This window comes from Heterodontus francisci, chromosome 9, assembly GCF_036365525.1.
Source record: "Heterodontus francisci isolate sHetFra1 chromosome 9, sHetFra1.hap1, whole genome shotgun sequence".
NCBI classification, from domain to species: domain Eukaryota; kingdom Metazoa; phylum Chordata; class Chondrichthyes; order Heterodontiformes; family Heterodontidae; genus Heterodontus; species Heterodontus francisci.
The window spans coordinates 61153152-61178544 of record NC_090379.1 but is presented as its reverse complement, the minus strand read 5'-3'; the positions used below and the strand labels follow the sequence as shown (position 1 = coordinate 61178544).

The 25393-nt window shown below is 41.5% G+C and overlaps 1 protein-coding gene across 5 annotated transcripts in view; it reads right to left on the bottom strand.

Annotated features, from left to right (window-relative positions):
* Positions 1-10148, bottom strand: part of arid4a (AT-rich interactive domain 4A) — a 144354-nt gene extending 134206 nt beyond the window's left edge. The window contains exons 1-3 of one of the 5 annotated variants that reach the window (XM_068039224.1): positions 10067-10148; positions 9011-9065; positions 7252-7313 (exon numbers count right to left, since the gene is read on the bottom strand). In XM_068039224.1, the coding sequence (XP_067895325.1) occupies positions 7252-7272 (21 nt within the window). In that variant the 5' untranslated portion in view covers positions 7273-7313; positions 9011-9065; positions 10067-10148. Of the gene's footprint in view, positions 1-7251; positions 7314-9010; positions 9066-9291; positions 9307-9517; positions 9865-9890; positions 10020-10066 lie in introns of those variants that run through there. The other 4 variants (XM_068039226.1, XM_068039225.1, XM_068039227.1 and 1 more) reach the window with 4 other exon arrangements.
* Between the last annotated feature and the right edge of the window lie 15245 nt (positions 10149-25393).

Sequence of the window (25393 nt, the reverse complement as noted above, 5' to 3'; positions counted from 1 at the left end):
TCCAGGTATTAGTCCAGTAAACCTTCTCTGAACTGCTTCCAATGCATTTACATCCTTCCTTAAATAAGCAGACCAATACTGTACACAGTACTCCAGATGTGGTCTCACCAATGCCCTGCATAGCTGAAGCATAATTTCCCTACTTTTGTATTTTGTATTAGATGCAGTTACAGGGAAGCTAGATAAGCACAAGAGAATTAAAGGAATAGGATTTAATGAAGTCGGATGAGAGGAGGCTCAGTTGGGGCCGAATGGCCTGTTACTGTGCTGTACACAGGACTTAACTCAATGGTAAAAAACAAATTCTATCCACACTGTCCCCTATAGCTGTTATGCCTTATGCATCACATCAACAGACTCATCACAATAGAAACAGATTTTTTAAAACCTATGGCTGATTCAGGGAACAAATTTGTAATATTTTTCACCAATCCCTATATACAATCAAAGTACTTCAGGAGACCACATCAACCATGAGATATTAGTTGGCACCTATCATTCTCTGCCTCAGTCAGGAACCAATCCAGCTCTCTGGTATTTTGGACGGGCTGAACATTACAAAGCATAGAGAATGGAAGGTCAAACTGAAGACCAGGTATGGGTAGAGGCACAAATAGACAGCCTTTGTGACTGGGAGCACACGCAGGACGAAAGGACACAGATTGCAAAAAGTCTGATTCAGTCTAAGCCAATTGAGTGGAATAGGTCTGCAGTTTCTGAAGTTTAGAAGAACGAAAGGTGATCTCATTGAAACAAAATAGATTCTGAGAGGGCTTGACAAGATACATGCAGAGAGGCTGTTTCCTCTGTCTGAAGAGTCCAGAATAGACAACATAGTTTCAGGATAAGGGGTCAGCCATTTAGGACTGAGATGAGGAGGAACTTCTTCACTCAGAGGGTTGAAGATTTTTAGAATTCTATATCCCAGAGGGTTGTGGATGCTCAGTCGCTGAGTATTTTCAAGACTGAAATCGATAGATTTTTGGACTGTAAGGGAAGCAAGGGATAAGGGGATGGCAGTAAAGTGGCGTTGAGCTGGATCTTATTGAATGGTGGAGCAGACTCAAAGGGCCGCAAGGCCTCCTATTTCTTATTTTCTAACAATGGTCTCAAATGGATGGAACAGGTTTTTTTTTATTCATTTGTGGGACGTCGGTGTTGCTGGTTATGCCAGCATTTATTGCCCATCCTTAATTGCCCTTGAACTGAGTGGCTTGCTAAGCCATTTTGGAGGGCATTTAAGAGTCAACCACATTGCTGTGGGTCTGGAGTCATATGTCGGCCAGACCAGGTAAGGGCGACAGATTTCCTTCCCTAAAGGACATTAGTGATTAGTGAACTAGATGGGATTTTACAACAATCAACAATGATTTTATGGTCACCATTAGACTAGCTTTTTAATTCCAGCTTTATTAACGGAATTCAAACTTCAACATCTGCCGTGGTGGGATTCAAACCCATGTCCCCAGAACATTAGCCTGGACTCTGGATTACTAGTCCAGTGGCATTACCACTACACCACTGCGCCCCCCACTCCCACCCCCCACACCCCCGTACAAAGGGGAAGGTAACTGTACAATATTTGTGGCGGGGAGACTGCGAACGAGATTCAGTATTCACAATTTTCAACTGAAGGAAATGGTGGCTTACCTCAGACAAGCAGTCTGACAAAACAGAGGCAGTGTAGGGGGTCGAGAGAGAAGGTCGAGAGTTCAAGCAGGGAATCAGCAGCATACGTGTAGACTCAATGTCTACAGTAGACGTTGTCCAGGTGCAGCATTTAAATGCGGAAACCAAGCATAGATCCTTGGGGGTCTGTAGAGGCAACAGTGTGGAAGCGGGAAGAAAAACCACTGCTGGAGTTAGTCTAGCTACAATCAAATAAGCAAGAGTAGAGCCAAGCAAGGACAATCCCATTGTGCTGGACAATGGAAGACAGACGCTAAAGAAGAACGGTGTGGTGGAACGTGTCAGAAGTTGCAGAAAGGTTGAGGGCGGATAATCCATCACGTCATGCAGCATGTCATCTGTAACTTTGATTGGAGCTGTTTCAGTGCCGTGGCAGGGACGGAAGCCTGACAGGAGAGATTCAAACATGGAGCTGCAGAAAGATGGAGAGGAACGGGAGGTAGCTTGCAAGAACAGAGATCAAGTATTGTTTTTCTTTGACAGAAGCTTTGAAAGGGGGGGATGACAGTACCTGAAGAAACAAAACCATTTACAATATCCACTAGGATGAAGGCTGGGAAAGGAAGTTGATGATCAAGAGTTCAGTGGGAATGGGATCAAGAGAATGAAAGGTGGGCCTTTCAAACAAGTTGAGTTTGGAGAGGGCATGAGGGAAGATAGGAGAGAAATGAGAGAGATATGCAGATTTGGGGCAGGAATGCCTGAGGGGATGGTTTGACGGGCACATGGACAGAAGCTGCAGAGCAGATGATCTAGTTTGTACAATTAAATATTGGGAAGACGGAATCCATTGTCTTTGGTTCCACCACAAGCTCCACTCCCACAACACCAATTCCATCCCTCTCCCTGGCAACAGCCTTTGGCTGAACCAAAGACAACCTTTGTGTCAAATCTGACCCCCAAGATAAGCTTTCAACCACACATCTGCGCCATCACGAAGACCGCCTATTCCACTTCCGTAACGTCACTCGACTTTGCCACCCCTTGTCTCTTCCTGAGGTCATCCAAAACTCTGCTGCCCATGTCCTAACTCTAATCACCCCTGTCCTCGCCGACTTACTCTGGCTCCCAATTAAACAACACCTCAATTTAAAAATTATCATCCTTATTTTCAAATACCTCCGCGACTTGCCCCTCCCTGTCCTGTAATCTCCTCCTGTCCTACAACCTCCCACAACATCTAATCTTGGCCTCTCGATCATCCCCAATTTTAATCTCTCCACCATTGGTGGCTGTAGCTTCAGCTGCCTAGGCCTAAGCTCTGGTATTCCCTCCCTACACCTCACTTCCCTGCTTGACCAGGCTTTTGGTCATCTGTCCTAATATCTCCTTTTGTGACTCGGTATCATAGTTTGTTTTATAATGCCTCTGTGAAGCCCCGTAGGAGGTTTTATTACGTTAAATATAAATGCAAGTTGTTGTTGTTGTAGTTGAAGAGGAGAGAGGAAGGGGCTGGGAAGGAAGTCTGAGGAGACTTTTGGTATACTGTAGAGAAATAAAAGCCAGTTTTATCTTTAGCTAGCCAAATAATAAAGGAGAGAGATCCATGTCTTGAAAGTGTAATAAATCATATGATAATAATAAGAATTTTTGAGTTTACAGCAGCAGCTCCAAACTAAGGAGCTGCAATCCGATTTGAATTTAATATTGTAGTCACAAAAGCTTTCATTTCACAAATGCAGATTAACTGAAGTTTGCCAGGCACTTTTTTTTTTAAACTATTCCACTTACATGAAGCTCAACCAGTTACCTACAGCAAAATTGATGCTCTACATATTTAATTTTTCTTCATCTCCATTTAAAGTAATTTATATTTACCTGCAAATGTTAATTCTACCTGTAACTTCAGGGCGCTTAAACTGAACTTCATCTAAGCTGTCAATTTGTAAGCTGAACACAAATCAAACTAAATATTTCAAACTGTAACCTGATAGTTGCAACTTATATAAAAAACAATTGCAGTACATTTTTACTGCTCGTATATATACTGCTTAAATAAAATAAACCACCAAGCAGACTTTTACCCGAATAATCAGACTTTTACCTGAAGGGCGGCACAGTGGTTAGCACCGCAGCCTCACAGCTCCAGCGACCCGGGTTCAATTCTGGGTGCTGCCTGTGTGGAGTTTGCAAGTTCTCCCTGTGTCTGCGTGGGTTTCCTCCGGGTGCTCCGGTTTCCTCCCACAGCCAAAAGACTTGCAGGTTGATAGGTAAATTGGCCATTATAAATTGCCCCTAGTGTAGGTAGGTAGTAGGGGAATATAGGGACAGGTGAGGATGTGGTAGGAATATGGGAATAGTGTAGGATTAGTATAAATGGGTGGTTAATGGTCGGCACAGACTCGGTGGGCCGAAGGGCCTGTTTCAGTGCTGTATCTCTAAATCTAAAATCTAAAAAAATCCTGAACTATATATTTAGACCTCTGAACCCAAATATGTGACACCAAATATTTACACCAATTTTGACTAGATTTAAAAAAAAACTTTTTGAAGTATGATTTAAAAAGCTGTCCTATCAATTCTAAAATAATCAGAATTCACCAGGAATTAAAATGTGTGTACAACGATATGGTAACCCCACAACAGATGATATTTGTCACACACTGGAATGCACTTACGTGGTTCCAAGGTCAGTAGCCGACAATGCTAAATTAAATCTCCTTCGATTATAATTCATGAAGTAGAACTCAAAACTCAGACAAATAAGAACAAACATTTTCTCTTGCACATTCTGGACTAGTCAATAGGTCCAACCATACAGGAATGTGAGAATTAGATTACCATTCCTTTGCACCAACATAATGCCTTCTAAAACTTGGACTTGCGATTCACTGGACTCAGAACTGACCAACTTAATAACCTCTTGCTCTTCACTGATCTCCACATCTATGGCACCAAATAGTTTTATCATCATGATTAGTCTGGATCTAAATGCTCTAAAGGACAATCCAATCAAGAAGAGTTATATATTACCCCTGATGATTTTCAGTCTGTTATTACTTCTCCGTCAACTATCACAAGTAGTGATTGCTGGATCTTTTATAGCCTATGCCAACAATTTTTCCTTGACTTACCCCCAAAAAGAAAATTCAGCAGATACAAAATGCAACACAAACGCAATTCTGCAGCCCCAAGGAGGCTGAAGTTCCACCCCCTCCCCCCCCCCCCCAACTCTTTTCTCACCCCTTCTCCATGCTGGGGTACAACTCCTACTGACAGTACTTCATCTAAGTGTTCAGTTTTCATGATTGTAACCTCATCTAATTTTAACACATTTATACTTATTACCAAGATTGTTTGTAGTCCAAGTTTTTGAGCATCATTACAGGCATGTTTATGGTCCGATTTAAAAAAAAAATATATCAAGATAATTTTGAATTTTCTCTGCAGTTAAAATTGCTAATATAATCAATATACATATTTTTAATTTCAGTCAGTTATAGTCCCTATGGTGCCATGCACTATTTAACACTGAAAACTCAAGGTTGTAACTGGTTTCCAGGTCTATAGACTCATTCTCCATCTTCCTTCTCTGTCCGTGGGCAAAGTGCCTCACCAAGCAGTTTCACTGTAAATCTCTGAAAAATCGCGGTCAAACACAACAATGTGAGAAAGGTATGTCATGAATGGTAATGTCATTTCACATAGCCATTTTCTTTTTTTAAAAAAGAAAAGGCTGCTCAGTTTCCTGGCTCACTGATTGACAGTGGCCCAGAAACACAGGGCACTGGTTTATCTCGACAAATTTCCTATTTTTAGGAAAATTGCTGACCAGAGGCAAGACCTTGGCCTGGTAGGTGAGAAGCTCAAAGCTGCATTGATGGAGACTTAAAAACAAATTGCTAGCTCCCCCATTTGGGCACTGCTGTGCAGTTTACAGAGAAACCTAAATAAAAGCCTAAAAAATCAAATTAACGAAAGGAAACTTCAGAAGTCATTTTTCAAACTCTTCAGTGTAAGAAACTTTCAGAAAGAATCAAAGATTGATCACAATCACGCAAGCTCCCTCAACCAACATGGGCTGGATTCAATCTAACACAACTGTAATCTGTGTTAGTCTATAATCCAATAGAAAGTACTTTTATAATTACATGAGAGAAAATGATTAGTTTTTTCCCCCTGAAAAAAACGATTAATCTAGTTTGACTAAATAGCAGCCAAACTTACTCCAACAATGGAAAGTAGGTTTCATGTGAAAGCTGACACTCTACAAGCTCTGTAAAAATGTTTCCAGATTGCAATTTTTGAAGTTGTAAAGTAAAAGCTACTCAAAAATGTCTTCCAAAAGATGCACCAACAAAGGCTATTGTTAAAACACTTAATACCTTTGCTTTTATTTTGAAACACCAATATATTAACAGCAATTATTTAAACAAAAAGGAATCTCCCTTTTGTGTTATCGCACACCCAACTGCTTTCTGATTGATCTATCAAATTTTATTCCACATGCAGAGTTGAGAAATCACCGATTAGGCTCAAATGGCATGCACTTATTTTTAAAAATCTGAATGTTTTTCCTCTGCCTCTCCTCTATTCAAATATATAATTTCAATAGATACTGTTTTAAAATTTGTATTATGCTTCATCTTAAGTTTATTTTCTAACCTCACACATGACTTAGATTAAAAAAGGACTCACATGGAGGCAACTTGCTGGTGGCCAAGCATTTTAGAACCACTACGAGTTATTGTTTCAGAACTAGCCCTAGGGCACTAACCCAATATCTGATTGACTTAGGGGTATGCACCAAGTTACCTCGTGGGTTCCTAAAGAAAGCTATTAAATTGTAAATGCTTCAGTATTTTGGTGGGCTCTTTCACAACAATGTAAATCCATTTTCGAAACACATTGCTTATTTACTCATTTCGGGATGTGGGCATTGCAAGACCAGCATTTATTGCAAATGCCTAAGTGCCCTTAAGATGATGATGAACCATCTTTTTGACAATTGAGTGACATGCTAGGCCATTTTAGAGGGAAGTTAAGAGTCACCCACATTGCTGTGTGTCTGGAGCCACATATAGGCAAGACGGGGTAGAGAGGGCAGGTTCACATAAATAGTGAACCAGATGGGTTTTTACGACAATCCAGTAGTTACATGTTCACCATTACTGATACTAGCTATTTTTTCCAGATTTATTTGATTAACTGAATTTAAATTCCCCAGCTGCCCTGATGGATTTAAACTCATGTCTCCAGATTATTAGTCCCAGGCCTCCGGATTACTATAATAAGAGCAAAATACTGTGGATGCTGGAACTCTGAAATGAGAACAGAAAGTGCTGGAAATACTCAGCAGGTCTGGCAACACCTGTGTAGAGAGAAACAGAGTTAACGTTTCAGGTCTGTGACCCTTCATAAGAATTACTCTGGATTACTATTCCAATAACATAACCACTATGCTACCATTCCCAGTTAACAAAAATGCCTACCCACTTTTTGGAGGCCAAACACTTGCAATTGTCATTTGACCCATTATCAATAGGAATCCAATGCCTGATGAGAAGAATTCAGTTATGAAGTTTGAGTAACTGAAATGTGAGGTACTATTTATGGACACACCTTTGCACATGTATCCAGCATGCTGATTTCACTGCTCCCTCTTCCTGTCAGTAGCTTGCAAACTTGTATTTAAAAAAAACACACATGTAAATGGTTTCAAAACAAATACATAACCTTCTTCCCAGCAGAAATAACTCATTCATCAATGCATTTCCAGATCACAAAAACTTTTAACATTAACTGCACTTGGAATTAAACCACATATCTAGTCAAAAGTTAGTGCCTTATTAATGCTATGATACATGTCGATAAACAACAAAGACTGAAGTGAGAAATTATTAATATTTTATCCTTCCCTTTAGCAAATAGGATTTCTAATCTTTAAGAGACCCAAAGAACAGTATTTTTCTAGCTAAACCACTCATTAGGTTTTCTGAATATATGAATATGTGTAATCTACTCCTGTTAAATCAGTGATTCTTTTTTGCTATAAAAAGCATCCAATTACTAAGTAGTTGGAATAGCAAATTAATAGTATACTGTATTCTTAAATAAAACATTTGAACCAATACATTCCAGCACAACAATTTTCAAAAGGATTTGAGATTGGTGAGAGAAAATCACCTGTCAAATTTGAGATCTGAAGTTACAAGAATGTTTACTCACACACCACCCCACCAGTTGCCAAAATATTCATATTTAAAAGTAACTACATACCTGGCAAGAGAAAGCCACTTATATCTGCTAGAGTCTATTTCAAATAACTAAGTTAGAGAAGTAATATGTGAAATATTCACTTTCAGTTCACAAAATAAATATTTTCCTCTATTATTCAGTGCAATGCTGTTAGAGTGCTGCACTTTCAGATGAGACATTAAACTGAAGCCCCGTCTACCATGCGGTAGATGTAAAAGGTCTCACTATTCAGAGAAAAGCAGAAGCATTCTCGAAGTGGCCTGGCTAATACTGATCCCTCAAACAACATCACTTCTTCAGGTATGTAAAGCAAACATTAAGCTTGCTCTAGTTAAAAACACAAATATTTTCAAAACAGAGTTTAAGATAGACTGAGTTATACACTAAAATAATGTCCTGACATACTGATATTCCTTACAATATATTTGTCATTTATTTTACTACTTACAAGCAAACTAAAACTGAAATAGATCATGGTTTGCTGAGTGCTTACAACTGGAAAAAATAAAAAATCCAAACATTGCACACATAGCAAAAGACAACGCAAATGGCCATTAAACCGTTCAAAATTGCTGTTCGGCAAATGTACAAAGTTTGAATTTTTTTGCAGTTTCCAACTGGGACAGCATCCATCAAACATTGGGCTGTTTCAATGATGTTTGTAAAAGACGGATTCAGAAGATGTACTGTTCTTTTGAGGGGCATGGTGGAGCAATTTGAAAGGCACAAGCATTCCTCCAGCACCTTACCAATCAAGAACAAAGTTTGAGAGGTTTCTTATCAAAATCACTATTTCTTTTATGCCTACCTTACCCTCTGTCATTGTAAGTGCAATTTGAGTACTTCCTAATTTTGTTTGTTCTGAAATATTTCCAGAAGTTTCATCCATACGTCTATACTTCAAAAGGGCAATTACTGGTTATGTATATCTATTTTTAGATATTAACCACAACAGTGCTTCAAACACTATTCCTAGCATTATTACTACTCGACCTACTCTACAGCCTAAATTACTGGCTTAAAAGAATATTAACCGATCTGAGACGGTCAAGAATTACCAGTTAACGTAACTCGTCAAGAGAGACACTATCAATAAGTAGTGGAATCAATGCAAACAACTTACCTTCATTTTCGGGTGTCCTATTTACGTGAGTGCTTCCAGTTCAAAGTTGTGATCACTACAGTCAAGAAAAGGACACGATCAAAGCATGTTCGTTAAAATTGATTGGAATCGACAAGAACACGAAGAAACAATCTTCCAACAAACCGAAACGTAAATAACATGTTTTCCCTCATTCTACACTACTCGTCTCATCTACGAAGTTCACACCCATGAATGTACTAAACAATCTAGTAAATAAATTACTGGTAGATCAATGAAGATACAATTAAAACCAAGTGTACATTTTGAGGACAATTTAACTGCCCCTTCCCGCTTGCTCCTTCATCCTGTGTCACGTCGCCATTGCTCTCTCGCTTGCTGCACCATGTCAGTTCAACAAGCTCAGATCCTGTAGTACAATTATGGAGGTGTCCCGGCAAATCAGTCGCCTTCTCCGCTCATAGATCGACAGCCAAATGTACCCTCCCCCTCCAACACCCTCCCTACGAGTAGAAATCGTTCGTTTACCACGACTTTTCCTTTGCAGTTCGAAACGATTGTAGAAACGCACCATCTGGAGTGGAGTAAGTGAGGCCAGTACTTTAAAGCAGGTCGATGGGAAACAGTGGCGAAGTTAAAAAGAGGATTGCTGTCTCGGACCGCCTTTCAAGCCCGTCCCCCCTCAAATCTAAAGGCGCTTGAACAAAAATCGCGACGATCGAGGTTCTGCACTTGAATAAAAAAAGCTCGAAACCACCGTCAACATACAAGTCACCTTCGTACTGTCCCCACAGATTAAAAACCTTGGTTCTTAATAAAACTACCAGTCCAAGGGGAGCAGCAAAATGCATGAACAGGCGGGTAGTGGAGAAGTCGGAGCTGACTGCCATTCAATGCCCACCTACGTTCACTTTAAACCGAGAGAAGAGGGAAAAGGGTTCCAGCGGATTCACCTCAGCTCCATAAGCGAAAACCAAGCAACCTCCGCCCACAACGCTATTTAAAAGCATTTTTTTTTTTGCACTAAGACTACAGAAGTGAACGGTTGCCCAGCAGATTGGGCAACCGCATACTCACACACGTCCACCGATAACGTCCACTTCCCCGGGTCCCAGCGAAAACCGAAATAACAAGCTGTTGAGCGAGCCTGCCCTTCTCGAAATCCGATTGGCTGAATGTTGAGCAAGACGACCGCATCGCATACTGATTGGCTGTGCGGTCACATGGAAACGGGAACGAGCGGCGGCTTAGGCCCAGGGTGCAGCGCAGCCTCGGCCTTCTGCGCATGCTAGACAGCCCCAAACGGCGTTTAAGCGGTGCGCATGCGCAGATGGGAGAGGTGCTCCGGCGCCATCTTGGTGGCGATTTTTGCTGTTTGAGGTCTTGTAGAAGCAGCAGCGACCGCGAGGAGGATGAGGTGGGTCAGGAAATTCTTTGCTTTTAGCGGTTAGTCGGTGGATTCTTCGTCGTTTTTCCATCCAGAATGTTAGGATGTTGTCTAATGTAAGTTTTAGGATTGTTACGGAGTGTGAAAAATGTTTCAGCGGGTAAAAATAAAAGGTCAAATGAAGGCTATTTCTGTTATCGTCATTGGGGAGTTGGTTTGGTTCAATGGCGTCTTTAGCTGTTAATGCGTCATGGAGTTGTTACGTACCCGGAAACAGCTGCGGCTGTAAATAGTGTGCACGCGGCATGCGCGAGGCGGCTTTGTGCTGTCAGTGGGGAGTTGTTAGTACTGTAGGCCGCAGAAACCTTGCAACACTAGAAAGACTAGTAGAATAAAATCTTTCTTGTAGTTATCTCCTCATTGTGGAAAAAGCAGGAGCTTGTATTTACATAACGCCTTTTAATGTAGTAAAACGACCCAAGGCTCTTCACTATTCGAGTGAATGTAACAAGAAGCTATATCTTATGTACTTTAAAGGTACAGCTGTAAATTTCTTTCATGGCTACATCTATCTGAAAGACTGACTTACTGTCAGTTAATCTGGCCTCTTAAAATTGATGGTATAGATTTTTAGAGATCTATTTTAATGGTAATGTTAAGGAGTCTGGATAATCACCTCAAGTGCAGTAACCTGCAGAGCGACGGATCAAATGCTGGAAGTGGGGATTAGAATAGGTGGATCTTTTTCGGATGGCACAGACATGATGGCCTCTTTCTGTGTTTTAAACTTTCAATGATTCTATGAATCTGAATCTTTAAATTGTTCTCTTCACAAACTCTGACCCACATCCAAAACTGTCTTGTGGCCTCTACTGTTGAGGTCTCTATCATTGAACGTTTCTGAGCATGTTCTAGTCTCCCTTGCTGTTTTTATCCTTAGGTGTTCCAATTCTATTCTCACTCTTATCCACCTCCCTTCCCTTACAATCAAACTTCAGTATCATCTCTGATGCTTTGCCTTTCATGTTTCTGCAACATTGCTCAGTTTTCCAATCCTATTGTTCTTCCAGTACATTTCTCATTGTCTTAAGTTGAGTGTGGATAGTATGCTACCAGGCAAATCATTTGCCAGTAGATCTGGTTTGAACATGGTAAGTGCCTCACTCTTAGCCAAATCCTCCTACTCCAGGATTACCTTGGAAGGTGAGGGTGATGGAAGGCTTCTTTTCTGAGTTACCTGCTTTCTACTGCAATACTTGTTGAGATCTACCTTCATCTCAGTTTGCTCATGGATTTCTTCATCTCGATTGAGACGCTCTGCAGCTGCCTCTGCTGTTATCACCCTTTTTATCCAAAGCTGCTGGCCTTTCTCTTCCCCACTTCCTCATCCACCTTATTTCTGATCTGTTATTATGTAAGTTGTCTCCTCATCTGCCCCCTCCAAGTTTATCTCTTCCATGGGATCCACTTTCTCTCTTTCTTTTTTTCCCCTGCCTCAACTCAGCTGGTCACTCAGTATCCCCTCTTGTCTTGCATGCTCGCTGACATATTAAATGGTTCTCTGCTCAGGCACTTTTACAAATCATCAACATCACCCATTTCTCAGCTGCAATACACCTGCAGACCAAAACTGTCATAAATACAGATCCTACAGTTGTCCTGCCTGTCTGGTGTTCATTCTGTTGCTTATATTTTGTTTCCGCTCTCCATTTGTGTTACAGTAAGACAACCACGAGTGCTAAATAACAGGTTTCTGGTGAAATGTTAGAAATTTCTGTTGCTTTTTGCTTCTTTTGAAGATCAAGGAAGATAGCCGCATGTTGCCTAAATAAATATGATTTTAAGAACAATTGGGAGAGGACCAGGAGGACAAGAAACAAGACACTCTAAAGCAATTCACTGGTGATTTGTGGATACTGATTTCCTGTTATTTTGCCCGAGTGGTCATTCTTCATATGAATGTCCCATCCACAGCATCGTAATCAATCCGAAGCCAATGTATGCACTTGGCATCAAGGGCAACTGAGAACCGTCAGGAGCAAGAATTCTGTTGCAGGTTAGAAGCAAGAAATTGCATATACATAATGCCTTTGGGACTCTGAGGCCTTGGAAGTGTTTTACAACGAGTCAATACTTTTTGAAGTTTAGTCACCGTTTTCATGTAAGAAACATGCCAGTCAAATTGTCCACAGCAAGTTCTCAAACAGCAATGAGATAGTGACCAGATAATCTGTTCTAGTGATACTAGCTGAAGGATAAACATTGGTCAGAACTCCCCTGCTTGTTGTCTTCAAAATGCCCTTGGATCTTGTGTTTGCCTGAGAAGGTAGACAGGACCTCGGTGTGACGTTGCATCCGAAAGACAGCGCCTCTGATAGTGCAGCACTCTCTCAGTGCTGTTGTCAATTGTCAACCTAGGCTGACTAGGCTTGTCAGTAAAGTTAAAGCCCATGAAATAACGGTATGGCAGTATGGATACAAAGTTGGCCGGGTGACAGAAAATAGTGGTGGTGAACAGTTGTTTTTCAGACTGGAGAAATGTATACAGTGGGGTTCCCCAGGGTCAGTATTAGGACCACTGCTTTTCTTGGTGTATATTAGTGACCTAGACTTGGTGTACAGGCACAATTCCAAAATTTACGGATCACACAAAACTTGGAAGTATTGTGAAATGTGAGGAGGATAGTGATAGACTTCCAGATATAGGCTGGTGTAATGGACAGATACATGGCACATGAAATTTAATAGAGAATTGTGAACTGATGCATTTTGGTTGGAAGAATAAGAAAGGCAATATAAAAGAGGATAAATTCTAAAGGGGGTGTAAGAGCAGAGGGACCTGGGCATATGTGCCCAAATTGTTGAAGGTGGCAGGGCAGGTTGAGAAGCGGTTAATAAGGCATACAGGATCCTGGGCTTTATAAATGGAGGCAGAGCACAAAAGCCAGGAAGTTATGTTAAACCTTTTGTAAAACGATGGTTTGGCCTGAAATGGAGTATTGTGTCCAATTCTGGCCACGCCAGGTATGAAGCCTTCAGAGAAGGTGCGGTGCAGTGGTTAGCACCGCAGCCTCACAGCTCCAGGGACCCGGGTTCGATTCTGGGTACTGCCTGTGCGGAGTTTGCAAGTTCTCTTTGTGACCTCGTGGGTTTCCGCCAGGTGCTCCAGTTTCCTCCCACAGCCAAAGACTTGCAGGTTGATAGGTAAATTGGCTTTTGTAAATTGCCCCTAGTGTAGGTAGGTGGTAGGGAATATGGAATTACTGTAGGGTTAGTATAAATGGGTGGTTGTTGGTCGGCACAGACTCGGTGGGCCGAAGGGCCTGTTTCAGTGCTGTATCTCTAAATAAAAAAGTAAATTTAAAAAAAAAAATTACAAAAATCAGGTCCCCCGCCCCATCCTTTCAACCAGTTACGTGGATAGGTTGGAGAAGCTGGGGCTGTTCTCCTTGGCAAAGAGAAGGTTGAGAGGAGATTTGATAGAGGTGCTCAAAATCATGAGGGGCTTTGATAGGGAGAGAATGTTTTCATTGGCAGAAGGATCAAGATCCAGAGGTCATCGATTTATTAAGTGACTCCCAAAAGAACCAAAGGCGACATGAGGAAAAACCTTTATGCTGCAGATGGTTAGGATCTGGAATGTACTGCCTGAATGTGATGAATCGTGGCTTTCGTTGAGCAATTGGAAAAGCACCTGAAGAGAGCGAACTTGCAGAATTATGGGGAAAAGCTGGGCGAGTGGGACTAGCTCAGCTCTTGCAGAGAGCTGGCATGGATACGATGGGCCAAATGGCTGCCTACTGTGTTGTAACCATTCTATGTGTTCAGGTCTCTGGACTAGGATTTGAACCCACAGCCTTCTGACTCAGAAGCAAGAGTGCTGCCACTAAGCCTAGGCTGATACCCTGAAGAGCACCAAGGAAGCTGCATTACTCTTAAACTGCCACCTTAGCTGAGATTAACTCTGCAGACCAGCAAACAGATTGGGGATTTTCCTGTATGGTTGAGCACATGCATGCCCACTGAGCTGCAAGGGAACATGATCCATTTTTTTGAGGGAAGTTCTGTTTCCACAACTCTTTTTACTGTATCTACATACGATACTCTTTCTGGAAGGGAGAAATAGGCCATGTTTCTTTACACTTTGCTAAATTAGCATCCGAACTCTAAAACTTAATCTTGAAAAATGTAGCTAACATTGTCTTTGAATTTTTTTTCCCAATCCTAAATGTTGCTTCTCAAAGCAAGGGAATGGACCTTTTATCATCCTTTGCCAAGATATAAATGTATACTGGGTGTTGAGGAAAAATTCCTCTATTCCACCCAACAAATACCTTAATCCCAGTCTGAGCATTCCATATTGCACCAGAATGGACTTTCCACTTCCCATGCCAGCTTCCCTTATGGTCCTTCAGTGAGAGTTTGTGGAGTTTTGCAGTGTGGCCCTGTAAACATAGCCTATGTTGAGATTGGCAAAATTGTCTCTAATTGAACTCTTGCGCAGTTAGCGAGGAGAGGGAGGGGAACTTTCAATCCATCGATCTGGACTTGCAAAACCTAGAGGTGAAAGGATGCACCGTACAGATGTCCCTTTTTAAACTTGGATTTTTCCTTTAACGGAGGAAAGCTGTTGGCTAACTTTGCAAAAGGTAACTGTTATCAGATACCCAAGGACTGCAGTGGTTCAAGAAGGCAGCTCACCACCACCTTTTCAAGGGCAATTCAGGATGGGCAATAGATAGCCAGCAATGCCCACACCCCCTGAACGAATAAAAAAAAAATGGAGCTGACTTTGCTGCTGTCCATTACTTTTGAAATCGACTATCAAAACTGGATGATAAAGTTGAAATAAGTACTTCACCATATTTTTCAGTTCTGAAAGACATCTTAATACACAATAGTCCAATGCATCTGGTGTGCAGCAGAATCTCGCAGACAAAGTAGCAGGTCCCTTTCCTTGGAATTTCTATGAATAGTATCAATCTCTCTGGCCCTATTGGGAGAAAAATAGATACATTTTCTCCTCTTGTCACATCGCTCCTGCTTGTGCTGGCACTGTAGCATCTCTTTTGGAGAGAATGTAATTTCAACATGATGGATTTATATGGGCAATTTCCATTATCAACATAGATCTAATTAGGGCCTGACTAAACAGTGTCACAGTCATGGTATTTTAAGTGTGAATTTCACTATTTCACACATTTAAGTTGTAAATTTCAGTGTCGCAACAAGCCATGAAAATTTTTTTTGAAACAAAAAATGGCAAGGACAGTTTCTGGTTTCAAATGGCATTTATTGTATACTCAAACCATTGTTTAAAAAAAAAAACTGACTATAAACAGGTCACATTCTGAAGCTAGTGGTTGAATGTGAACTCGAGACTCTCGTGCATTAATCAGTTCATCTCAGTGTGTAGCAAAAACCTTCAGTAGGTAGTCCTGTTGTACTTTATTTGCACTTGGCAAGCAACCACCATTTTGCACATTACGTGCAATGTAATTTTGCCCACAGCTTTAGGTGATCAAGTTTTTTCAAAGGCTATGTTGGCGCTTGCAGAAGCATCCACAAGTTCATTGTAACCAGCTCTGTCAACTTCTTTAAAAAGAGATTAAATCATTGCTTTTTTTTTTTGCATGTTCGTTTTCCTGCAATGCGGTGTTGGATGTTCCCTTTCTGCCATGCTGGCTTTCAGACTGTAAATGGCGTTGAACCATTACCCACCGTGTGTGATCCAACAAAACGTTGCAGCTTGTACAAAACAGTATTCCGCCATCAGCATGCAGAATTTGTCTTCAATTCTTGTACTCCATGTGCTGCAATAATGGTTGTGGCCACTTCTGATTTGTTCATTCTGGCATTCTCACTTGTCTGCTAATGCTTAAGACTGCTTCTCTCAAAACTGCACCAGAAGCCCGCCCTCCATCTACCAATCAGCAAGTTGAGCCTTGTGTCCATCATTAAAACGTGTGATATTCGTAACATGCCCAGCAATCAGAAAGGTGAGCCTGGTCATTGAATAAAATGGCCAATTCACAGAGGACCTGAGATTTCACGATCTGTGATGCATTTTTCACAGCTGTGAATTTGGTAGGGCCCTAGGTATGTGGGTATGAAAGCTCCCATGACACTATTTTGCAGTAGGGGAGTTCTCCCCAGTGTCCTGGCCAATATTTATCCTTCAACCAATGTCATTAAAACCAATTCCCTGGGTTATTATCTCTGTTTGCGGGACCTTGTCACAATTGACTGCTGTGTTTCCTACATTACAGGAGTAACTACACTTCAAAAATAATTAAATGGTTGTAAAACACTTTGGGTATCCTGAAGTCATGAAAAGCACTAAACGAAAGCCACTCTTTTTTTGGTGGAGGGAGCAATTTTGGGAGGTTCTGGTGACTATAACGTTCAAGGCACTATATAAAAGTAGTTGGTGTTAATGTTTGTGTACTATAAATATTTTAATGCCACAAAGTAATTATGCTTGAGGAAGACATACTAAGGTTAAACAGAGGTCCCTTCTCCCTCTGGTGGACTCACAAGATCCCATGGCAGTAATGAAAAAAGAGGATGTGCGTTTGCCCTGTGTCCTGGCCAACAACATTAAAACCGATTATCTTGGAATTTGTCTCATTGTTTATAGGACCTTGTGATCAAATTTGCATTGGGAGTTGGGTTAGAAAGTCAACTTTAAGAATAGCTTTCCTCATGTATATTTACCATTTGCTGAATGCAAAGATTATATAATTTTACATTTTATAATTACCTTTTATAAATCTCTACAAGTATACAACATAAATAGGAGCAGAAGTAGGCCAGTAAGCCTTTTTGAGCCTGCTCCACTTTTCAGTTAGATCACGGCTGATCTACCTCAACTCTACCCTCCTGCACTATCCCTATATCCCTTAATTCCCTTGGTACCCAAAAATCTATCGACCTCTGTCTTGAATGTACTCAACTGAGCATCCACAGTTCTCTGGGGTAGAAAAATCCTAAGATTCACAACCTTTCTAACATAAACAAAGAATTTCAGTTCTTCAGCTACTTCCATTTTAATTTCTCCAATTGATCTGTTATGCACTTTTTTTTTTACCATTTCTTTTATTCCGCCACCTTTAAATATACCACAGAAAAGCATTTCCCATTAAATCGCACAATCCTCCTTCGCAAATGCATTCATTCAGCTTCCCATGAGCAATGCTATGCCAGATTTGTAACATTTATTAAAATTATTTGCATTTTATTTATAGTCTTACATCTTTGAATTGCACTTGACATTACATTATTTTATTGTATGATTGCCATCAGTCTTCCTAATGGTTGCAATGCTGTGATTCTGAACTGTGGCTCAGTTGCTAGCAATCTAGCACAAACATCAAGGCTGATGCTCCAGTGCAGTACTGAGGAACAGATGAGATGTTAAACTTTTACCCTGTCAGTTGGACGTTAAAGGTTCCATGACAATATCTCGAAGAAGAGCAGGAGAGTTATCCCTGGTGTCCAAACTAATATTTATCCCTTAATCGACATAAACAGGTTATTTAGTCATTGCCACATTGCTCTTGGAGCTTTCTATGTGCAAATTGACTGCTATGTTTCCTGCATTGCAACAGTGACTGCATAACAAAAGTACTTAATTGGATGTAAAGTTCTTTGGGGTGACTTGAGGTCATGAAAGGTGCTATATAAATGCAAGTCAAACCTCCCAGTTAGATGATACCGAGGCGCCAATCTTTTCATGTACTTAAAGTTGGCTAGTGTAGTTCACAATGGAATCCTCGGTGTGACTCACTGGTTAGAAGGCCCATTACCTTCATTTTATTTTCCTGTCTTGGCCATGTTTTTAAAAAGTCTATTAACTTATTACATTTGTTCTTTTCCTGTTCTGTTTTTTCAGTTCCAAAATCATGGCATTATTTCTTCCTCCTATCCAAAACTCCATTGCACACTGTTCATGTTTGCTTGTACAGCTCCTGCTCGTAGCTTGTGAACTGCCAAACATCTCACAGCCAAGCTAGCCTTCCTTCTTCCCTTCCTCAATTCAACCTGTCGTGAACCTCACACTTCAAAACTCATGTCCCTGCCCCTAACTAAGAACTGTTTAGGAAACTGATACCTTGTAATTACAAAGTTACAAGGAAGTTCACCCCCACCATAAGACCATTGGGGATAGGAATGCAGCTATTGAAGCATGAAAGCACAGTTCTGTTGTCAGCTCCTTATTTTGATGAAGCACCTGAAGTCCAAACACTTCACTTAACAGATTTGCCCAAACCTGAAGACAACAGGAAGGGAGAGTTATTGAAGGTTCACAGCCTTCATTCTCCATTATCTTCTCACTCCATCTGCCCCAAATGATCATGCCTTCCTGCTCCTGTCCGAAATACCATTACCTTCTCTCTCCCACCTTTTCCACATGTTTGTGACTCCTGCCCTCCTTACCACAGTACTGCCAGGGTCTGGCACCACCAACCAGTTCAACCAAAGAGACGCCCCTAATGTCAACTGTTAAGCTGCTATCTATCTGGTATTGCAAACCTTCTCCCACCATTTTATGTATCCTGGGCTTTTAAAATTTTAGGAGTCACATCATTAAGAAACATAATTAATTTGAAGTTTATAAGATCCTGAACAGCCTTGACAAGGTGGATGTGGAGAGGATATTTCCTCTTGTGGGTGAGTCCAGAATTCAGGGGTACTGTTTTAAAATTAGGGGTCACCCTTTTAGGACAGCGATGAGGAGAAATTTTTTTGAGGGTTGTGCGACTTTGGAACACTCTGCCTCAGAAGGTGGTGAAGGAGGGGTCATTGAATATTTTTAAGGTGGAGGTAGATTCTTGTTAGCCACGGGTTATCAGGGGTAGATGGGAGTGTGGAATTCAAGACACAAACAGATCAGCCATGATATTATTGAATGGTGGAGTAAGCTCAAGCGGCAGAATGGCCTACTTCTCCTAATTCGTATGTAGAGTTTTTATGGAAAATGGTCAGCTATCAAATTTGTTCAGTAAATCACTTGTGAATCGAAGAACAGCATGCAACTGTTTCACTTTCGGTCATCATAAATAAGTGGTCCTGGTAACACATTGTATTACATAGAGTAATGTTCCCAATATAAAACAGTGTAGCTTCCAACTCACCTTGAGTAATGCCATGGGCTGGTTACTAATTTATAAAAGCCTTGGGACAATTTTTTTGGAGGTTGGCAATTTGTGCTCAGCAACAATGTAAATATAGCTATTTATTTGCACCACTGCTAAATATGAAGTCAAAAACTTGCTGCTGGATGTTAGTTTGCAAACTTCACAAGCCCTTTCTACTTCACTAAAAATTAGTAATTGGTGCAGTGGGAAAGAGTTGCAAACTCAGTGTGCCTTTCTCATGTCTTTGGCGCATGTGCCCACAGTGCATACATATCTGGTACTCTGAGGCCAGTGGCATGATTTGTTTGGGAGATGTCAACTTTCACAAGGTGCTTTTCTGTGACCTTGGGTAAATAAGCAAAAGCACAGAATGGCTTAAGTATCTGGGCATGACATCTGCCTAGTTATGTAGGGGATGGGGTACATGGAATTACATAGAACGCACAGCACTGAAAGAAACTGTTCAGCCCAATTGGTCCATGCTGGTGTTTATACTCCACATGAGCCTGCTCACACCCTACTTTATTCAAACTTATCAATGCATACTCCTTTTTCCTTTTCTCCTTGATGTGTCTATCTAATTTCCCCTTAAATGCAACTGTGCTATTTGTTTCAACTACTCTTTGTGGTAGTGAGTTCCACGTTATAACCACACTTGGTTAAGGATGTTTCAATTGAATTCCCCATTAGCTTTGTTCATCGCTATCCTTCATATTTATGAGTAATTTGGGTCTTCTGCACAAGTGGAAATACCTTCATTGTGTCTACGTTCTTTAAAACCCGGTCATAATCTTAGACATCTATTGGATCACCTCTTTTTTTTATTTTAAGAGGAAAGAGGCAAAAATGTTCAATCTTGCCTGATAGGTATAACCTCACAGTTTTTGTATCATCCTTGTAAATCTCCTCCAGTGCCTCTGTGTCCTTAAAACTTGAAGATCAAAATTGTGTACAGTACTCTGTGTGGTCTAACCAAGGTTCTATACAAGTTTAACATAACTTCTCAGCTTTTCAGTTCTGGCATTCTTAATGAACCTCGGTGCTTTTTTATTAATGGAGTTATTAACCTGTGTTGCTAGTACTTTAGTGATTTATATCCGCCCCTGGATCCTATTGCTCCTCTACTCCATTTAGACTTACTTTCCAAGCAATATTTGGCTGTCTTATTCTTGCTGCCAAAATGCGCAAACTCTCATCTATATTGAAATCTATTTGCTAATTGCACATTTTGCAAGTTTATTATCTTGTATTTTAGCAATTGTCCTCTGCTAACTATAGCTCCCAATTTAGTGCCATCTGCATATATTTGAAATTGTACTTCCAGTTCCTTTTATAATTAGTCATTGGTGAATAGTGGTCCCAGCACTGATCCTTGAAGAACACCACTTCTCACCAGTTGCCAGTCTGAGTAACTACCCTTAACCCCTACATTTGTTTTGGATAGAAACTTGGCTACATTCTATGACTTGCCCCGACTTCACGTGCTGTGACCTTAATCATGCGTCTATTATATGGTACCATTATCAAAGGCCTTTTGAAAATCCAAAAACGTTACATCTACTGCATTACCCTTGTCTACTTTGTTAATTCAAAGAATTCAATAAGGTTGGTTAGGAATCACCGTCCCTTTAGAAATCTGTACCGACTACTCCTGTGTTTCCAGTTTCTAGATGTTTTTCTATTGCATCTTTTAGGAAAAATTAATTGTCTTTATCTCAGCTGACGTCAGGCTGGTTGGTCTATGTTCGCTGGAACTTGTTCTGTTTTTTTTTAAAATATAGGAATCACAGCTGTCCAGTCCTCCAGGACTATTCCCTTTCTAATGACTTTTTTGTACATTATAATAATGGTGTCTCTGCTAAATCTTCCCTAACTCCTTTTTCAATATGCATGGATGCAATTGCTCTGGACCAGGGGTTTTATCCTCCTAAGTTTGATTGTAGTTTATCGATTTACTCCCAACAAAAACCTTTTTCTTGGCCACATCTTTTTGATCTCCTCTAATATCATGGCCACACTGTGGCCTTCATAAATACTGAGGCAAATTTTTTTTTTAAATTCATTCATGGGATGTGGGCGTCGCTAGCCAGGCCAGCATTTATTGCCCATCCCTAATTGCTCTTGAGAAGATGCTGGTGAGCTGCCTTCTTGAACTGCTGCAGCCCATGTGGGGTAGGTACACCCACAGTGCTGTTAGAAAGGAAGTTCCAGGATTTTGACCCAGCGACAGTGAAGGAACGACGATATAGTTCCAAGTCAGGATGCTGTGTGTGACTTGGAGGGGCACTTGCAGGTGGTGTTCCCATGCATTTATTAGTAGGGGGATCGAGTTTCGGAGCCACGAGGTCATGCTGCAGCTGTACAAAACTCTGGTGAGGCCGCACCTGGAGTATTGCTTGCAGTTCTGGTCACCGCATTATAGGAAGGATGTGGAAGCTTTGGAAAGGGTGCAGAGGAGATTTACTAGGATGTTGCCTGGTATGGAGGGAAGGTCTTACGAGGAAAGGCTGAGGGACTTGAGGTTGTTTTCGTTGGAGAGGAGGAGGAGGAGAGGTGACTTAATAGAGACATATAAGATAATCAGAGGGTTAGATAGGGTGGATAGTGAGAGTCTTTTTCCTCGGATGGTGATGGCAAACACGAGGGGACATAGCTTTAAGTTGAGGGGTGATAGATATAGGACAGATGTTAGAGGTAGTTTCTTTACACAGAGTAGTAGGGGCGTGGATCGCCCTGCCTGCAACAGTAGTAGACTCGCCAACTTTAAGGGCATTTAAGTGGTCATTGGATAGACATATGGATGAAAATGGAATAGTGTAGGTCAGATGGTTTCACAGGTCGGCGCAACGTCGAGGGCCGAAGGGCCTGTACTGCGCTGTAATGTTCTTTTTAAAAAAAAAAAAATTATTCTAATTTGCTGCCCTTGTCCTTCTAGTTGGTAGAGGTCGCGGGTTTGGAAAGTTCACTCCCAAGTGCGTTGGCACTAATCAAATAGAAGCAGCTTTGGTGATCGATCAAGTCTGCAGGATGGAAGATAGTCACATCCCTAAGGGCCTTCTGTATTGTGAGGTATCTGAGTCCAGACGACCAGTGGAGCGCCCAAAGCTCCCCTTCAAGGATGCTTGCAAGGATGACATGAAGACCCTAAATGTTGACTGCTGCACCTGGGAGTCACTAGCTGGCAAGAGGGAAATGGTGACACATTCTGTGGACTAGTGTGCACTACCATAACCAGTTGCAACAGCAGCTTGGCAACAGGCGTCAACGCCAAAACAACTTGGTGTTGTGTGGCAGAATCTGCGCTTCAAGGGTTGGCCTTCAAAGCCATTAGCAAAAGTGCACCAAGAGAAGATACCCCACCTAAATGGATTGTTTGCGTGTCTATCATCTTTCATAGATGGAAGGATGCCAACCAACTATCATTACCTGTGAGATTATCTTGTGCATTGTTTTGTGGCCCTATCCTGATTTCTCTTTATGCATCTGTAAAATATTTCACTGTTTTTATGATTCTTGGTAATTTAGATTTGTGGTTCTGTAGCAATGGAAGATATAAATTACTATACATGCCTGTTTCTAGCCCTTTTAACTGCCCAATAAGTGGAATGGCATGTGGCAGGAATAACAGAACCCTTCTTCTTGCATCTTAAGTTTTTTTTTTCTTTTTCTATTTCACCTCATACCCTTATGTCCAAGACCCATGCCCTATTCCCACTAAACTTCTGACCACTCAATTTTCCTTCTTGGCCCCTGAAATAAAAACAGTACTGGCTGATATTGTTAATGGTTCCCTCCCCCTCGGGTACTAACATAGAAAATAGGAGCAGGAGTAGGCCATTCAGCCTTTCGAGCCTGCTCCGCCATTCATTATGATCATGGCTGATCATCCAATTCCGTAACCTGTTCCCGCTTTCACCCCATACCCTTTAATCCCTTTAGACCCAAGAGCTATATCTAACTCCTTCTTGAAAACAATGTTTTGGCCTCAACTGCTTTCCTTGGTAGTGAATTCCACAGGCTCACCACTCTCAGGGTGGAGAAATTTCTCCTCATCTCAGTCCTGTGACCCCTGGTTCTGGACTCTCCCACCATCGGAAACATCTTTCCTCCATCTACCCTCTCAAGTCCTGTTAGAATTTTACAGGTTTCTGTGAGATTCCCCCCTCACGCTTCTGAACTCCAGCAAATATAATCCTTACCGACTCAATCTCTCCTCCTACGTCAGTCCCATCATCTCCGGAATCAGTCTGGTAAGCCGTCGCTGCACTCCGTCTATAGCAAGAACATCCTTCCTCAGATAAGGAGACCAATGCTGGGTACTGCCTGTGCGGAGTTTGCAAGTTCTCCCTATGACTGCGTGGGTTTTTGCCGGGTGCTCTGGTTTCCTCCCACAGCAAAAGACTTGCAGGTTGATAGGTAAATTGGCCATTATAAATTGCCCCTACTATAGGTAGGTGGTAGGGGAATTCAGGGAAGGTGAGGATGTAGTAGGAATATGGGATTAATGTAGGATTAGTATAAATGGGTGGTTGATGGTCGGCACAGACTCGGTGGGCCGAAGGGCCTGTTTCAGTGCTGTATCTCTAAATAAATAAATAATACTGCACACAATATTCTACGTGTGGCCTCACCAAGGCCCTGTATAATTGCAGCAAAACATCCCTGCTCCTGTACTCAAATCCTCTCGCTATGAAGGCCAACACACCATTTGCCTTTTTACCGCCTGTTGCACCTGCATGCTTACCTTCAGCAACTGGTGTACGAGAACAGCCAGGTCTCGCTGCATATTCCCCTTTCTCAGTTTATAGCCATTCAGATAATCTACCTTCCTGTTTTTGCTACCAAAGTGGATAACCTCACATTTATCCACATTATACTGCATCTACCATGCATTTGTGCACTCACTCAACTTGTCCAAATCACCCTGAAGCCTCTGCATCCTCCTCACAACTCACCCTCCCACCCAGTTTTGTGTTATCTGCAAATTTGGAGATATTTTAGTTCCCTGATCAAAATCATTAATCTATATTATGAATAGCTGGGGTCCCAGCACCGATCCCTGCGGTACCCCACTAGTCACTGCCTGCCATTCGGAAAAAGACCCATTTATCCCTACTCTTTGTTTCCTGACTGCCAACCAATTTTCTATCCTTCGCGATACACTACCCCCAATCCCATGTACTTTAATTTTACATGCTGATCTCTTATGTGGGACTTTGTTGAAAGCCTTCTGAAAGTCCAAATAAACCACATCCACTGGCTCCCCCTCATCAACTCTACTAGTTACATCCTCGAAGAATTGTAGTAGATTTGTCAAGCATGATCTCCCTTTCATAAATCCATGCTGACTCTGCCCGATTTCTACCACTGTACTTTAAGTGCTGTGCTATAAAATATTTGATCATGTACTCTAGAATTTCCCTTACCCTTCAAATCTGCTGTCATTACCCTTCTCCTCCAAAACTAACCCATGACCCCTCCACCTTTGCAAACTGCCGTTCTCTCTCCAACCTTTTCCCTCTCCCGCTTCCCCCCTCGAACATGTCCCCCCCCCCCCCCCCCCCCCCCAAATTCATGCCCATCTTTGCTACTGTCTCAAGTTTGAACCCATCCATTCTGGTTTTTACCACTGTCACAGCATTGGAAGGGCCCTTAGAATGTCATTTATGACTTTGAGCTATCCTCTAGTGCCCGTTTTGAGGCAGTTGACCATGCCATCCAGCCTTCCTATACACCATGCCTGCTGGGGGTTATGTTTTTCCCAACTGCTTCCTATCCCACTGCTGACCCTGTGGACTCTACCAATGGATCAACAGTCACTCTCCTCCTTCCAGAATGTTTGTTCATTTGCAAACTAGGCACTTAACATCTGTGACC